Genomic DNA, 14,436 nt, shown 5'->3' with positions numbered 1-14,436 from the left:
CCCTGAGGGTTAAAGTTTTCTGACTTCTTCCCTTTGGCTATCTCTACAGAAGGTGCATTGCATTGTCTGGAATTTTTGCCGCCACTCAATTTTGGCCAATTTACTGCATTTACACACTTCCCGTTGGAAGCAGATTGCGTCTTTGTGGAGTAATCAATGGGCTGTCGGCGAGGTCTTTAGATCATTTCCGGGCCACAAGATTCCTTTACCTGTGATTAATAAGGAATATTATGTCTTCATTTGCACTTTTAAAGCAATGAAATCAAATTGTGAAAAGATCAGATTAATTTGTTGGAGAATCCTCACTCTAACTGTTCTTTATATTACAGCAAAGTAACATTTTGATGGGAAAGAAAGGTTTGTGGTGTTTTCCTTACTAGGTGATACTATTTTATTCATTTGTAAAGTCAACAATAGTCAGTCAACATAGAGGAATGGAATGTAGATGAAGTAAAAATAACAAAAATGGAATGTTTTGTTGGTAATACTGCAACTATAATCTCTTTACCTATAGACCTCTAATTGAAGAGTGATTTATATCATTTATTTGACATCATCCTCAGAGTTTTCCCATAAATCAGGTCAAGATGAAGTCTGCATCTTGAATTGTCTTCTTTTTTACAGACATCAAATTTGTTTGTTTTGTTAATTAATTGACAGATGATTTAAGAAGGTGGCATTATATATTACTAGATGACCTTCTCATTCATGCATAAATGCTAATGTTTCTTTATCATTTGATTCAGGTCACCAAATTACCATTTTTTTTTCTTGTTTTGACCATGTAAATCAAAAAGGAGATGACCACTTATTCTTTGTTGTTTTTGTAGGGGGATGCCAGTGACCTCAGCTGCACATCTTCTTTAATAATGGATAATGACATTGTGGTCTTTTGCTCTTATTATGAGGTCATAATGACTGCACTTTAAGGAGCGCCCATCTGATAATGGGAAGGCAGGCTGGTCTTATATACCTCAGATTAAGTTGATTTTTTTTCAGGGGTAGAAGGGTGGAGAAGGAAGAGTGTATGAGGTAGAAGATGGCATTGCCCTTGAATTCCTGGCTCTTAATGGATTCCCTTCCCATTCAAGAACTATTCATCTCCTTTGCTTTGGATGGGAAGGAATCCTTGCGTTGTGTGACTTTAGTGAAGTTGTGTGTCACGTTAGGGCACCTGAGTAAATAGCATCTCCTACTGAGAGCTTTCAAGGTAGAAGACAGAGGGGTAGATGGAGAGATGGATGCACAGACATGAAGATGGGAAGAATGGAAGTCTACATGATGAGATCATTTGAGAGTTTTTATGTGACTGATAACCTTGTTCTCTCTCTTTTTGATTTCGTAATAACTGTCTTTTTTTTTTCTTGGAAGGGAAGGTCGTATTTTCTATATTTGACTATCTCTAATAGCAGCAGAATTTGTCATAATGCATGCACAAGCAAAGTTTTAACTTTATCTGCATATCAGTACCATAAAAGCTGAAATTTTTGCATATTTCACATGTCCAGAAACTAGCAAGAAAAATGAAAGAATACTTTCCTTGTTATATACATGCATATATCAATATGCATGAATGAATGAATGAATGAAAAAATGAATATTTAATGTTTTGATACCGTTGAATTGAAAATGCTAGAATTTCATCTTACCCAGCCTAGTGCAAAAATTTCCACTTTTATAGGAATATATGTGGAAGACATAGAGTACATGTGAAAGAAAGAGAAAGAGAAGGAGAGTAGAAAAAGCCTTTGATTGGTGATCTTGGGTGAAGAAGAAATATTTTTATTCGCATTTTCCATTCCTGTACAGGTATAAGGTTGGCTGTAAATTCATCAAAGCCAGAATTGATACTTTGTGATTAGAAAGTATTCATCAGTAGCAACAGAGGGAGTCTAATTTTGTCATATTTCACGCATCGGGACAGTCTTGGTTAACCAAAATGAGCAGGAAAGAGCGAGAGAAAAAAAGAGGCATTAATATGAGGTGATGGGGAGTGTTTTGACATTTAATTTGTACGGCACCTTAAATATTACTCTCTCACTCCCGGAGACTTGTTTTCTCTGCACCCTCAAGCTTGTCTGGGGGCCCCCTGCGCTTTCCATGGAAAAAGGGGTCAAATATGAGTGTACTGTTGACTGCGTGCATAAAGCATGGCCTTTGCGAGGTGCCCACTTGACTTTACCACAAGATTGCAACAACAAACAACTGTGTTGGCTAGGGGGAAAAGAAGGGGTTGAATGTTAGCAGTGCATGTAATCCGAACAGTATGGTCAGCCATTTTAGATTTTCAGATGCGCGATGTAACATCAATATTGAACATGATGTGCTCCTTGCCAATGCAGTAGTTGATAGCACAGTGTCAGATTCATGGGTATTGCATGAGTGTGTGGATATTTTTTTTTTCAACCACAAACTCCAGTTGGAGTCTATTGTGGTGCTCTCTATACCTAGATTATTGCATCTTTGTTTCCAAAACATTAATGTACTTAGATTTCTTTTTAATGAAGTTGCCAGTAAATTTGAGATGAGTTCCTTAAAAAAGTGGTCAGTAAGTGAAAGGGGGACCTCTTTTGGAGTGGATTTTTGATATGTACCTTATTCCATTGCACTTTAGAAGATTGTTCCACATTTCCCTGTTGTATTTAAAGCTATCAAGCAATCACAGTAGAAATTTGCAAATTTTATGTGTAAAGGACAATTGAAGCATATCTATAAGTTAATCAGTTAAGATCGATTTTTACATTTTGTGCAGGATTTTGTACAACTGTAGTGCAGTTGTTTGAATTTGACTTGTAAGATCTGTGATATGTTACTGAGAATTCATGTTCTAAGGAAGCAAACTTTGATCTGAATGGATACACATTTTACTGTCCTTTCAGCATTTATGAAATCAAATGATTTTTGTAGAATATCTTTCTCTTACTACCCCATCCCTATAACCTGCCATCAAAAGAAGATATGAACATATCAATATCCCTATATGCTTCCATATAATGTGTGGAAACATATATATATATATCTCTAACACTTCTGTTTATGCCACTGCCTTCTCTCAAGCAGGGATTACATTGTCTTGAGTGACATAAGGTAATCATCTTACCCCCTCCCATGGCTGTTGGTATTCAAATTCAGATACATGAACAAGATATCGCTTCAGCAAATTTTCCTTCATCTTGTGGTTAGAGAGGAGCAAATCTTGCAAGAATCTATTCACTTCATTTCCGTCTCCGTCCCGTAAACAGCCAAGAATTTCATGCCATTTCTTTTCTCTTCCTCAGTGCATTCTGGTACAAACTGTGTTGTTTGTGATAAAAACCTTATGTTACTTCCAGTGAGAAGAGAGGGAACGCCTTGGGCATAGGCACTCATCTTCTGTTGTCTCGGTGCTTGTGGCTTTAGCTGTCCCAGTTTTCCACCAGCTTGAGGAAATTATTGATGAATGAAATCTGGGCTGGAAAAGGGGAATAGATATATGGGGAATTGGATTAAGCGAGAGATGGAGAGAGTTGACTTTTAATCGGCTGGCGGGCAAAGAAGATTTTCATGAATTTTGCCCAGGGACAACCCGGGGGGATAATGTAGGATCCAGGCCGACACTGTTGCAAACCGAAGTGAAGGTGATACTAACTGCTTTGCCGCTGCTGCACTCGTCAGTGCCACTGGTTGTTTATTCCATGCTGTATATCTAGTTGATACTCTACCTCTAATATTGACTGAAGTAAAAGTAAATCTGGTGTGTGGAGTCTGCGTTGAGTCACAGGCTCGTGTCTTTTCTGATCTTTCTGAAAGAAGGCCCAAGTTGACAAGAGAGATTTCACTCAGCACTGATGGATGTGTAATAAGGCTGGGCCGGTGGAGAGGTTGGGGGGGGGGGGGGGGAGGGGTGATGAAAAAGAAACAGGAAGCTTTCACAAATGAGCTCGCATAGATTGAGATGGCTCTTGTTGAATTAGCCAAGATTGCCCAAGCACACACGGGGGAGGGGAGGCGGGGGGGGGGGGGGGGGGGTTGTTTGGGAGGGGGTGAATGACAGTCAAGGAAAACATTCTATATATTCTAAGATATGGATATTAGATTCTGAGAATGAGATGGCGAGGAATGAGTTTCTTGGCATGTCATGTCTGTTTTGCTAATGACGTTTACATTTCCATCTTTGGAAGAGGAGGAAGCCACCGTAGAGGAATTTCAGGCTCATGTACATTCCAGACAGTGAAAGTGATTTCTCTACATCTGACAGGTGGGATCCCTTTCATTCATGGTCTTGACGTTGTTGCCATCACAGATAGCAATAAAGCCCCGTGTTTGGGTGCGTCTGGGATTAGTAACCGGCACATGCAGTTTTTGCTCTGCTGCAGCCAAGATGAACTTCATTTTACCAGGACATGGAACAAGGAGGGGATGCTGCATTGATTTCACAAGTCTGTGAATTGTACAGATGTGAACAACTATACAGCTCCCAGATGCTGCACACACATATTGCAGGTTTAAAATAGGATGTACTATTTATTGAGCATAATCTTGTGAACAGCTAGGAAAGGTTGCAGAACTCTCACATCATGTGCCTCTCCAGCCCCCCTCCCTTTTTTTTTTCCTTTCTCTGTTCACGTTATCTCTAGTCTTTATTCTCAGCCTTTTTTTACAGGTATGCCACTCCTCATATCCATTCCCGAGGGAAATAAGGGATATTGATGTTTGATGAAGGGGTCCCTTCCTCAGCTTGGAGCTGTGAATGTCGCCAGCGAAAGAACACTCCTATTGTTGACCCTGTGGAAATGCATTGGTGCGGTTTTGGCATCTGCACCTACCCTTACCCTTAAGCCATACATTTTCCAATATGGAAGTTGCCCCCTTCTTTTTCATTTCCCTATACAGACATCAATCTCTGCACTCTGTGCCTCTTTGTGTTTCCTCGTGGATCAAGCTGGGGAGCATAAAATTTGCAACAGTCTGCGGGGGTAATTTGGCCCGCTGTCTCAATATGTTTGCGTGTGGCCAATTTGCCAAAGTGTCTTTCGACACCGCATCCCAGCTGCACCCTCGCATTGCGACTCTTCATTGTCTGTGGTCGAGTAAGAGCGCGGGGTCCCGCCAGCTGAAAACGTTAATAATGCAGCTGTGGTTACGTGGCAGAGGAGGTGTAACGTCAATCCAACTATCTCTCGCTCTCGTGGAGTCTCGTTCAAAGTCAAACTGAAGCTCCACAGAACTCTTGAGGTTTAAAAGCAACTTCAGATCCAAAATCATTCTTCTTTTTTTATTCAGTACATCCATGCTCTTTCTTATTGCTGACTGACCAATGTGATTCCATGTATGCTACATTAGTGTTGTAGCTACAATTTGCAAAGATATTGATATCTACCCCAAATTATGATAAATTTGACCAAGAAATAGAATCCCTCCCCCCTAAAAAAAACCCCAAAACAACAGAATGGAGACATTCTTTCACAAAGATTGCAAAACCTAATGAATAGATTGCATGCTATTAGATTTAGAAAGATTACCTACCTTATGGAGGATTATAATAATTCATGTTTTGATTCAGAGATTAGAATATTATTAATGATGGGCTTGTGATGTGCAGGAAATGTATCACATGCAGTGGTATGCACATATGATATTGGAACTAATAAAATTGATATCAAGAGTAACTTGAATGTCAACAATGAAAACCAAACTTGGAATCCATTTAAAGGCTCACAAGGATATGAACAGTAATTCTGTGAACTTTAAAGCCTGATAAATGTGTGGTCATTTGATGGATTGTACAGTAATATTGTATCATACACTCCCAACATGAGTAAGCAACATACCGCTCAGTCAGCTTAAGATAATATCACAGAAATTGATGCCTTCCAAACTCAACTTGTTACAGTAAGGAACCTGATGTACCATGAATAAAGTCTATGGGGGCTACCTTATTTTTTTAGAGACAATGGGTTAAGTGTGCTTCATGTAATTTCTTTCATGCAGGGTTCTTTGGTGTATTCATAAATTTCTACCAGAATTCAGGCTTTTCTTCAGTCTTTATCTACTTTGATGCTAATCAGTTTACAGCCACCATACACCACTCTGTGGAGATGTGCATTTTGTGCCATAGAAAATGCATTTGGTGTGTGTACATATGTGTGTGCGTGATTAGCCCACCTCCTGCATGTCACAGGTGTTTAAATATTCAGCCAGTGGTTGGAGAATTCCAATGTGCCCACCTCGACTCAATGCACCAGGCTCTGCCCCAGAAGAGAAATGCACCTCATGCATACAGTAAAATGACAGCAAATGATGAGTAGGAATTTATGCAAATTTTTTACCATTATCAAGAATATCATGACTAGCTAAATATTTGGTTTAGTCTTTCGAAGAATGCATATGAATATGATATGTCTTCCATAGAGCTCTTTTTAACTTTCTTTATTCTGAATGACATATAATCTTCACCTTTTCTTAAAAGTAACATCCCTCAAAGAAGCTGCCTAAAAATTTTGACAATTATCAGTAGTACCGGTACTTGAAAAGCTAGCATTAGGCATTTTTATACCCCTGCATTGGAGGGCGCCAGGGGCATTATTTTCTCAAAATTATCTATCAAAATATCTACTTGTGTATATCTATTGCAACATGGAACTACAGGTCCAGCAAAACATTGGGCCAATCATAGATTCTCTGCCACTCTATTGAATGTCAATCTCTCTTACCATTCATTAAACTAAAGCACCTCTTAGAACCCCATCAGGAAATACCCTTTACATACTGAAAGAGTGGAAATTATCATGCATTTTGTTTGACATAAAACTAGCAACAACAACAAACAAAAAGATTTTTTTTTTGCTTAACGTGTCTAAATACTACATCATATTTTGATTTTGAAGAATTAAAGACAAGCAAAATTCATGTTCCTGGGATGAGTGGGAAAAATTACTCACACAAACATTTCCATTTTTACAGTAGAATATGAGTAGCTGGCAAGTAGTGATGATAGACTTCAAATGTGAATGAGGAATTGCCGTCCCACGATCCAACATGAATCAGTGTCTCAACAAGGGTGATGAATGTATGATGACAGTTCATGATTACCTTTGAGGTTTTGGTCCTCTCTTTTTTTTTGCAGTCCTAGTTGCCCTTTTTTCCCCAATTCATGGACTTAGTTCTGTCTCATATATTTCCCGCGATGCACACGAGGACTGGGCACGGAAGAAAACACATTCTCATGCAAACCAGTCCTACTCCCTTTGGTGTATGCACAGTGATTCATTGAAAGTAAATATGTCAAGCGACTGCAGGGAAGGAGGGGGGGGGGGGGGGGAGGGGGCTCTGAAAATGTTTCTCCTGCGAGATTTCTGAGTAAATACACTCTGTACACTGAAGGATGTATGTTAATGAGTTTTGTCATCTTACTACTCAGAGCCTAAAAGCGGTTCTTTGGAAATCAGCAAAATAGCAATATTCCAGCTTTGCTTCGAATTTTATGCGAGGGAAGACATCAAGTGTCATGAATTTGCATGAGATTTGGATAGGAAAATTATGACAGGACAAGGGACTGAATATCCTGCTGCATTATCATTTATTTTCTTCCAATTACGAACATTTTCTAATAATATATTCCCACCAAAATATTCTGACTAATATGATGTAGTGTACATGGTAATGATGAGAAAAAAAAACATGAAAATGAATTCATTCTTTTGGCTGGTATTTTGTCAGAGAAAAAAAAATGATAATAAGTAAGAAAAAAGTAACAAAATATAGTAAATAGCTCATGCTTAATCACTTTGTACACTGAGTGAGATAAAATGGCTAAGCCGGTATATGTTCTCAGGAATCAAGTATACACCCCCGTCCGTCCAGAAACTTTTCCGCTTTTCAAGACTTTTGCAGGGCCCCCTGTCCTACGAGTACCTGTAAGTTTGATCCATAATTCACATACCAGGTTTTGTCACCAGCTTGCAGAAGTTGTGGCCTATATCACAGACTCATCCTCAAACTTGTCTCTTTTGGTCGCAATTGAAGACTGCTTTTTCTCTAACCCAGCATCATTCTTTGCACAGATGTACATGTAATAGCTGTGACGTCACTCTCCACTCTTCACAAATGGCCGGTGCGATGTTCTCACTTGCCCGAATGGAAACCCAAGAAGCCATCAAATTGAATTTGTAGTCGACTTCAGATTGGATGCGCCATTTTCTCGTGTGCGAGATTATCGGCCGAGAGTCACGCTCTGTGGCAAGCGTGGCAGAATAGCGAACGACTTTAGTCACGTTTCGGACTGTACCTGATATATCGCTCTTTTGAGACCAAGTCTTTTTATCTTTATCAAACAAGCAGGCAATTAAGTTGCAAGGGATTGCATTTTATCTTCTAGCATGTGTCCATGTTCTGCAGCATTCAAATGTATGAAATATTATGCCGTTGACCATTTTTGTGGACATTGCAGTGTTATGTGGTTGTGACTGCTTACTGTTGAAGTGATTTTTTTTTTTCTCAGAGTAGCATCTTCGTGGAGGATAACAGGACAAATCTGATGTCAAAACTCTGTGGATTTTTACTTTTTTCACCATTTGCAGTTCCTTGTGTATGCCTTGTATGATATGCTATCAATATGTTGCTCCATCATGACCAAGGCACCTTTCATAAAACTATGATAACTCTATCATTAGTGGCAACTCTGCAATCAATGATAACTATCATAGCAACATTATTCCATAGCCAATCAAAGCCAAGAAATCAATAAAGGTTAGCAATGATTGTAAAGTTACCTTTAAACGTAAGATTGCATAGTTCTATGCCACTTTGACCCTTGCATTAGAATGTGCCTGCTGCTTTATCATTTGTTTCCTTTTGAATATTCAAATGCCATGTGCGCTCAGTAGCACAATCCTCATCAGATACACAGTCAAGTTTGGAATCTTTAAGTCACTAGGTTCTAGATTGTTGCAGCAGAAAATTGAGCTGATTTGCTTACTAGGGAATTTCCCCTCAAAGGACACCTAATCTGGCTGGAGTTCACAATCACACAGTAGTATGTAAAAAAAAAAAAATGAAATTATGCTTCATATGTATACCACATGTGGTTTGGTTCTCCCTTTGGCGGTTGTGAGGAACTCCCACGTTCATGCACTAAAACAGAAAAGAAATAAAAACCGGTATAAAATGTATCTGAAATTTAACTCTTTACAGATGGATGCATACTATCTGCTTTTGTTATGGTCAGAACCTTGTGATTTCATGGGGGGAAAAAAATTCATAATCCTCACCATACAATACCTTCTACTTTTTCTTTCTGCTGACCTTCCTACACTGCCTGGCCATACTGGTTTTAAAAAAAATATGTATTAATGATTATAATAATACCTATTTCTTTCTTTTGGGGGACGGGGGTTCTTAGCATCTTCCCCTTGATTATTCTGTGTGTCATGTGTGCACATATATACCACAATTCAGAATGTTTTTCGAAGGGAACTTAAAGAATTTGATACACAAGTAAATCATGAAAGTCCAATTTACAAATCAAATCTGGTACAAGTTTGATAAGAAACAGGAGTCCAATAGAGTTAAATCTAGAAAAATAATGAAGTTCTAGTCATTATATCATGATATTCATGGTGATTTCATCAAATCAGTTATGTGGTTGTAGTACATAACAGACATTTTCACCCAGGAGAGTTTAATGCAAATTTTTCTGGGTGATTAGGGATGAAGATCAAGGTCAAATCAAATGTCAAGTTCAAATTTTCTGATGTCTTTGGTAATGGTGGTAATGGAATGACACTGGAGGTGTTTAATATATGTTACCCAGCTTCAGTTCAAAAATGGATGAGGTATCACAAATTTATCCATGTATTAATCATTAGATCTTTATGGTGTGGTGAAAGTTAACACTGTGTCCAGTTTACAATATGCATCGGTTAAAAACAGCATAGTGTGGAATTTTAAGCATCCCCCTTTTTTTAGTGGATTGGTCTTAGGATTGATTTTTGTATGTGCTGTTAGTCACCAGTCCAGTGGGAGGGGAATACAATCTTTGATATTCTGTTTTTTCAGAGTGCATGCCAGCTAGGAAACTTTATCCGCATTCTAAAACACAACTGATACCCCTTGCTTCCTATCCTCTGTTGCTGCTATCGAGCATGTAAGAGAAAGTCTGGATGCTGAACATTCACAGAGTCCAGAGGATTGTTAAAGGTTCAAAAAGCTTGGCACATGTATACTATTTTTATGTTCTTTTTAAGGGAAGCGTCAGGCATTCTTTTTTTTTCAAATTGATTAATGTTAGAAAAAAAAATCAGATGGGGGAAATAATAAAAAAAAAAACCAAGTGAATCTGTATCCTGTTGATAATGCCTTGCAAAGACAACATTATTTTCAAACATTTTCCCCCTTACTCTGTCTCTGTCTCTGTCTCTCTCTCTCTCTCTCTCTTTACCTATTTATTCTATCTATCTATCTATCTATCTATCTATCTATCTATCTATAGCTCTATCTATCTATCTATCTATCTATCTATCTATCTATCTATCTATCTATCTATCCGTCTATGTCTTTGCTCATTTGCAATATCCCAATGTTCCATGCACCTGTTTGAGAAATAATGTGTTATATTAATTGAATGTGTGAGTCATTGCCTGCCAATTTCTGTGTTGTGGGTCTGTCTATCATGTATGATATCCATCAGCATTGATCCTTAATTACCACATGATGTGTCATACATGGGGAGTAATTGGTATATATGTCAAGTTCATATGGTAGCATTGTATCTGCCTTGTTGACATCATTTCATTTCGTCATGATTATAATTTCACATTATGATCACTGCTGTATATCCATCCTTGACTGACGAGATGTTAAGCATGTTGTCATCGCCATGATGACAAAGTCTTTGTGTAACTGAAATTTAATGATTGTGTAATTGTGCCAAGTTTTGAACACTGTGTTCATCCTTACATTCAGCACGCAGTAGTGCTCTTCAAGGTAATGTAGCACTTTAGTCTATTCTGGCATTACTGTAAAGCAAAATATTTTGGTGGCATGAAATTGGAGCCGACGGCCTTTTTTTGCGGCGTGAAATTTTCACGAATTGCCACTGGCATGCAATGCATACACTGCAGACAAAAACTTTCACAAGTTTTTTTATTTCGTGGATCGTGGTTCTCACAAAATTTGCAAACTTAGAATGCACACAAACCTTTCTGGTTTAATACAGTAATTTAGGTGCTAACTCAAGGTGAGGAGGTCTCAACACCTGATTTGCCGGTCGCACTCTCCGGAACAATCGTGACTGATTTGTGAAACAGAATGAAGGAATCCTGTCCTCTTCTCCTCCTTCTTCCCAAACAACCTCCTCCCCCCCCCCCCCCCACCTCCAAATGCCCCCAGGGATCACCACTTTTCACACTTCTTTCACAACTTCTCCATCTTCTTCTTCTTCTTTTACACATTGCTGTTCTCAGTATGAATCATGAAATGACTGTTTTCCATGAAAGTTCTTGAAATTCTTTCCACTTGAGCAGCTCCCCAATTATTCACGTCCGAGAACTTCCTCCGATCCAAAACACGGTGTTACCGGGACTCGATTACTCAAGCTCCAAAAATATTCAGGCCAATTTATGTGATGACAGAGACAGTATTTGGTAAAGGTGTTTCTCCTGGCCTGCTCACTATGCCTGTGACCTCCAGAAGAAAGGGACAAAAAACGTTCTTGTTACGAGACCATTTTAATGGCAATAGGTAGTGTTGCATGGAGTCAAGAAGATTTTGTTTAAATTAGATGCTATAAAGATTTGATATTAGGTAAGGGGCTGTGTAAGCATGGTGTGAAGTGTTTTTCTTCCCAGATGTATAGAATTACGTGCCTATGTGATATTCAGATTAGTTTCATACACACTGCACACATGGAAACCTAAAGAATCTAAAGAAATGTTATTTTCATTTAATATGAGTATTACACTCTGACAGATGTTCAGGGTATTACAACATTATGGTATTGATCTATGGAGGATGAAGAAGAAAAAAATAAGAACTGTAAATGAATGAACACACAAATGATAACCATGAGAGTTGATGCTTCATTTTCTCTCTGACTTATGAGAACATGTTTGCTACTATGGTAACAGAAGGGAATAAGATATGTAGAAGATATTTATGATATGTTAAAAAGATGGCTGCTGTGATGTAAACATTTGAGGATGATTGCATATTTGGTTCCCATGGAAACTAAAACCATGTTGGCAGAAAGTTGTTCTTCAGACCGATGAAGGTGAAATGAAACAAATCTAAAAGACTGAAAACTGTAGTAACATCCTGATACCCTGTCTATGGTATATACCGTATGGTATATCAAACCACCAAAAATTTGGTTGTTTTGAATATCCTGTGGAATTTCATCTCAAATTGCAAAATTTATGATATCATGGTTAACGTATTAAACCAATAGAGGGCCATTTAGAAACTAGCCTTACACATCATTTCTCTCTTTATTTTGCAATGCTTCAATAATGAGGGATTGTGGCTCTGTGGATAAAACCATAGACTTACAATTGTGTGGTTCCAGGTTCAAGTCCTCCTGAAATCCTTCTGAGGAGACTTAAGCCGTTGATTCTGTCATGGTTTGCTTTCAGCTGTGAATGCCTCTTCAGCGGCTACATGAAATAAGTCCAAACAAAATGATGAAAAATCTTGTCATGTTTGGTTGAGGTATGAATCTTCTTAGGCATTTCATATTATTCTACATTAGGAGGCATTTCCTATTGAGTTGTTTGTTATATGGTTCTGCTGTGTGTTTTGGTCTACTGATTTTGATTGCTTGCATTGAGAATGCATTTTCTCCATATGATATAGACAGGAAATGGAAGCTATGCGATACAGTTTGATAAAATCTGTAGACTGATAAGGTGTGGCTCTTCTTCAGTTTGATCCTGATTCAAATCTTGGCCCATCTCTTGTTTTTCCAGACGGTTCGGGACATCAAGGAGCTGAAGAGAAAGAGTCAGATGCTTTTTGTCCAGAATGGCATCGACTTTTCCAAGATCGTCGACATCAGCCTCGACGACGACCCCGAGGAGGATTCCCTGGAGGATGAGGGGCAGCTGGCACCCCAAGCCAAGGAGCTGGAGAGGCAACTACAAGGTGAGCTCACCATGGCCGCTTTTAGACTGCCAAAACTGCTCCCATTTCAAACCATGTTTAAAGAGATGCACCTCATAGAGATACAGACTGAGTACCTTGTATGCCATATACTTTGCGAGGTTATTATTTTCACAAATTTCATGAATAAGGTGCTGTTCAAAAATTCAAAAACATGTAAAGATAGCAACTCAGATGCCCACATTTATGTGAGGTGCAGGCATACATTTTTTTTTTTTTTGGTTCTTTGTCAGGAAGTTCCAATTTCTGAAAACTAAGATTTGCTAAATATATGGCCTATAGAGAAAATGTTTTAATGTTCTTCTCCCACTTCCTCCCCAACAACCCCCAGCAACCCCACAACAACCCTCCACAACACCCAACAACACCCCAACAACACCCTAGCAAAGCTCTAACAACACCCGGACAATCTCCCTAGCAATCCCAATAACTGCTGAAATTCCCCTAGCAACCCTCCAACAACCACAAACAATACTCCAACACCCCCAACAACCCCCTAACAACCCCAAATACCCCCAATACTCCCCCAATATCCCCAAACATTGATTTATACCCCCAGCAACCCCCCAACAACACCCCTACAAACAACCCCCAATGACCCCAATGACCCCCAGCATCCCTAAACACCTCCCAACAACCCCAACAACCTCCCAAAACCCCTATAACAACCCCCAACAACACCCCAACAACACTCCAACAACACTACAACAACACAGATATTTGGCATGGAATTGTGTACCCAATCTAAGATGCATCCATCACATAGAAGAAGTAGTAGTAGCAGTCGTAATGTATATAATACCTATATCCAGCCTTATGAGACATACCTATTACATACACTGCTGACCACTTTGCAGTTTTGTGTTATAAGATATCAGCTTAGGAGAGGCCAAAAAAAAAAAAGAAACGGAAGCATTGTCGTGTGGCCACCCATGTAAGAAAGCATCAAAGTACGTAAAGGGGTACCACGTTTTCACTGCTGTGTTTGTGTGTGTGTGTGTGTGTATGTTAGTGTTATTTATGAGAGAGGTGACCGGAGCAGAACAAGTCATTTACTTTCACAACCAGTATACGAGGAACTCGTCAGCCTGTCTAGGAACGCAATCAAGTCACTTGCCCCTTCTCTGCCTCTTGGCGTCACTCTCAAGGACACTCATCAGTTTTTGTTGTTGTTGTTTCTTTTCCTCCTTCCTCCATTCCTTAAATCCATTCATCTGTCTATTTATCTGTCTCTATATATTTATCCATTAATCTGTCCAGCTACCTATCCATTTGTCCATCTAGTCATCTCTCTATCTGTTT

General features: G+C 38.9%; 1 protein-coding gene across 1 annotated transcript in view; it reads left to right on the top strand.

The window, feature by feature from the left end:
* The window catches only part of LOC139713126 (shootin-1-like), a 121,539-nt gene that overhangs the window by 83,309 nt on the left and 23,794 nt on the right, over positions 1-14,436 (top strand). Inside the window, exon 4 of the mRNA XM_071624880.1 lies at positions 12,942-13,116. Within this exon, the coding sequence (XP_071480981.1) occupies positions 12,942-13,116 (175 nt within the window). The remainder of the gene's footprint in view (positions 1-12,941; positions 13,117-14,436) is intronic.

The sequence above is a fragment of the Diadema antillarum genome, unplaced genomic scaffold (genome assembly GCF_040938485.1).
Source record: "Diadema antillarum isolate AM-2024a unplaced genomic scaffold, OU_Dant_1.0 seq00001907_RagTag, whole genome shotgun sequence".
Lineage (NCBI taxonomy): Eukaryota > Metazoa > Echinodermata > Echinoidea > Diadematoida > Diadematidae > Diadema > Diadema antillarum.
This window is presented reverse-complemented; position numbering and strand designations above follow the sequence as displayed.